Below are 2,948 nucleotides of genomic sequence, written 5' to 3' on the forward strand. Positions count from 1 at the left end.
CCCCCCCCTCCCCTCCTGTAGCTCACCCTGAAAGATCAAGGTTCCTATGTACTCCATAAAGATGGCAGGTACCGTTCTAGTTCCTGGAATGGAGGGAAGGGAATTGGCCCTTTTTAGGACAGAAGCAACGGCTCCAGAGTAGGAACCTTGCCTAGAGTCACCCAGCGAGACTCTGAGATGCTCAGAGAGGTGCCAGACTAGGGGAAAAGGCTTTAGATGCCAGGCTGGGGAGTTGAGGCTGAATCTGCAAGCCCTCAAGAGTCATGATAGGGTATGGGCTGGGCCCCGGGGCTGATTGGCAAGGAGGTAAGAGGTTTTGTAACCTGAAACCCACTGGGAGCACTGGGTGCAGGAATTGCTGGTTCCAGATGGGGTCTACAGGAGACAGGCCAGGGTTTGCCAATGGATTGGATTTGTGGGACAGAGAGAAATCAGGGCCAGCTCCCAAGTCTGAAGCTGTGCAAATGGGGAGACAATTGCCCCATCACAGATAGGGGTGAGGGCACATGAACTGATTTGGGGGGTGGGAGATCAACAAGGAAAAAGGAAGGGCAGAGGTCTGAGGAAGAACAGCCTGGGGCAGGCAGAACAGCATGTGCAAAGGCCCTGGGTGAGGGAACCACTGTGGCTGTTGTAGCAGAGGGAAGCTGGTGAGGGCCAGATTAAGCAAAGCTTTGTGGGCCCTGGAGGGGGGGGCAGCATGGGAGAGTCTCAGCAGGGAGTGAGGCTGCAGTGTTGTAGAGAGGCACGGGGGCTGAGGGGGAACCCGGGAGGAGGCAGGTATGGCCATCGAGGGATGCCTTTTGAGGGGTGGGGAGGAGTGGTAGAGAGAAATGGCCACTACAGGGGGGAGATGGGCAGGTCTCGGGCAGAAGGATCTAGAACAGGGACTAGGGAAGGGGCAGGGTTGGACTTCAAGAGCAGTTGCCACATGTCAGTGGGCCCAGGGGACTGGTGATCTGAGGGCTTTGGTCCACTCAGAAGGCAGAGCCTCAGGCACACAGGGACCCCAAAGAGCAGCCTCAGCAAACACAAGGTCCCGGGCCCTGTTCCACACCATGAGGGACCCCGGACAGGCAGTGGACAACCCAGACACATCCCACCCAGCCGTAGCCCCACAGACAAGCTCCCCTTGGTGGACCTGGGGAACAGGCCTGTCGACCGTGGAAGCAGCCCCGGGACCCTTTGACCGGCAATTGGTGGGAAAGACTGGGAGGGGCAGGACCCTCTAAGGTGCATGGGTGTGGGGGCAGGATCGTTGGGTGGAGGGTGGGCTGGCTCTTGGGGTCCAGCCCCCTCCTGCAGTGTGCATCCGCCTCTAGGTGCAGTGGTTTGAGCAGCAGACGCTCCAGCGGCGGGTGAAGCGCTCGTTGGTGGTACCCACGGACCCCTGGTTCTCCAAGCAGTGGTACATGGTGAGCAGGCTGGGCTGGGTGGTGGGGGCGGGTGGGGCCAGAGCCCCACTGACCCCAGCGCCCGCCTTGCACAGAACAACAAGGTGCAGCCGGACCTGAACATCCTGCAGGTCTGGAGCCAGGGGCTGTCGGGCCAGGGCATTGTGGTCTCTGTCCTGGACGATGGCATCGAGAAGGACCACCCGGACCTCTGGGCCAACTACGTGAGACCCCGGGGACCGGAGTGCTGGGTGGGGGCTGCCCCAGGTCCCACAGCCGGCCCCCCAGCCCTCATGGCCCCGCTCCGCCCCCAGGACCCCCTGGCCAGCTACGACTTCAATGACTATGACCCAGACCCCCAGCCGCGATACACGCCCAGTGATGAGAACCGGTGAGCCTGGCGTCCTCCAGCGTGTGAGGCCCCCCCCCCGTGCCTTGCGGGGAGCCGGTGGGTGGGGGGCTGTAACGGGCTCCCCTCCCCCCCTTGGCACCAGGCACGGGACCCGCTGTGCTGGGGAAGTGGCAGCAATAGCAAACAACGGGTTCTGCGGCACAGGCGTGGCCTATAATGCGCGCATCGGAGGTACGCGGACTCCGGCTCCTTGGGCCCCGGGACGCTGGGCGGCCGGGGGGTGCCGGATCGAGGGCAGCCCCAGGACGGCACCTTGGGCGGGGGACGGGGCCCGCACGGATGCCCTCCCTCCCGGGGGCTGGACGGACCCGCAGGGGTGGGGTGGGCGGGGCCATGCACAGAGGCCCGACGCCCCCTCCCGCCCCCTCCCGCCCCTCCCGCCCCTCCCGCCGCGGCCCCTGCAGGCGTGCGCATGCTGGACGGCACCATCACGGACGTCATCGAGGCCCAGTCGCTGAGCCTGCAGCCGCAGCACATCCACATCTACAGCGCCAGCTGGGGCCCCGAGGACGACGGCCGCACGGTGGACGGCCCCGGCATCCTCACCCGGGAGGCCTTCAGGCGCGGCGTGACCAAGGTGAGCGCACCCCGGGGCCTCGGCGGGCCTGGGCCTGCTCCCAAGGCCGACGCCCCCATCCCGGTCCCCCGTCCCTGTGCGCAGGGCCGCGGTGGGCTGGGCACGCTCTTCGTCTGGGCGTCGGGCAACGGCGGCCTGCACTATGACAACTGCAACTGTGACGGCTACACCAACAGCATCCACACGCTCTCGGTGGGCAGCACCACCCGGCAGGGCCGCGTGCCCTGGTACAGCGAGGCCTGCGCCTCCACGCTCACCACCACCTACAGCAGCGGCGTGGCCGCAGACCCGCAGATCGTGAGTGCCCCGCGCACCCCAAGCCCGCCAGACGGGCTCCTCCCTCCCCACCTGTCCCCTGCCCCCTCCTGACCGTCCCCTGCCCCTTCCTGACCGTCCCCTGCCCCTCCCTGACTGTCCCCTGCGCCCTCCTGACTGTCCCCTGCCCCCTCCTGACTGTCCCCTGCCCCCTCCTGACTGTCCCTGCCCCTCCCTGACTGTCCCCTGCCCCCTCCTGACTGTCCCCGGCCCCTCCCTGACTGTCCCCTGCCCCTTCCCTCCTGTCCCC

The 2,948-nt window shown here is 66.1% G+C and overlaps 1 protein-coding gene across 1 annotated transcript; it reads left to right on the forward strand.

The window, feature by feature from the left end:
• Nucleotides 1-273: 273 nt before the first annotated feature.
• On the forward strand, nt 274-2,680 carry LOC145715811 (proprotein convertase subtilisin/kexin type 4-like; the record flags this gene model as incomplete). Its single annotated transcript, XM_081810290.1, has 7 exons — nt 274-306; nt 1,323-1,415; nt 1,490-1,618; nt 1,709-1,785; nt 1,889-1,977; nt 2,211-2,383; nt 2,468-2,680. Coding segments are annotated over exons 1-7 (807 nt in total), but the record flags the coding sequence as incomplete, so codon positions are not given.
• Nucleotides 2,681-2,948: the final 268 nt, after the last annotated feature.

Source organism: Leptonychotes weddellii, unplaced genomic scaffold (genome assembly GCF_054177405.1).
Source record: "Leptonychotes weddellii isolate Sample4059 unplaced genomic scaffold, ASM5417740v2 HiC_scaffold_21673, whole genome shotgun sequence".
NCBI classification, from domain to species: Eukaryota; Metazoa; Chordata; class Mammalia; order Carnivora; family Phocidae; genus Leptonychotes; species Leptonychotes weddellii.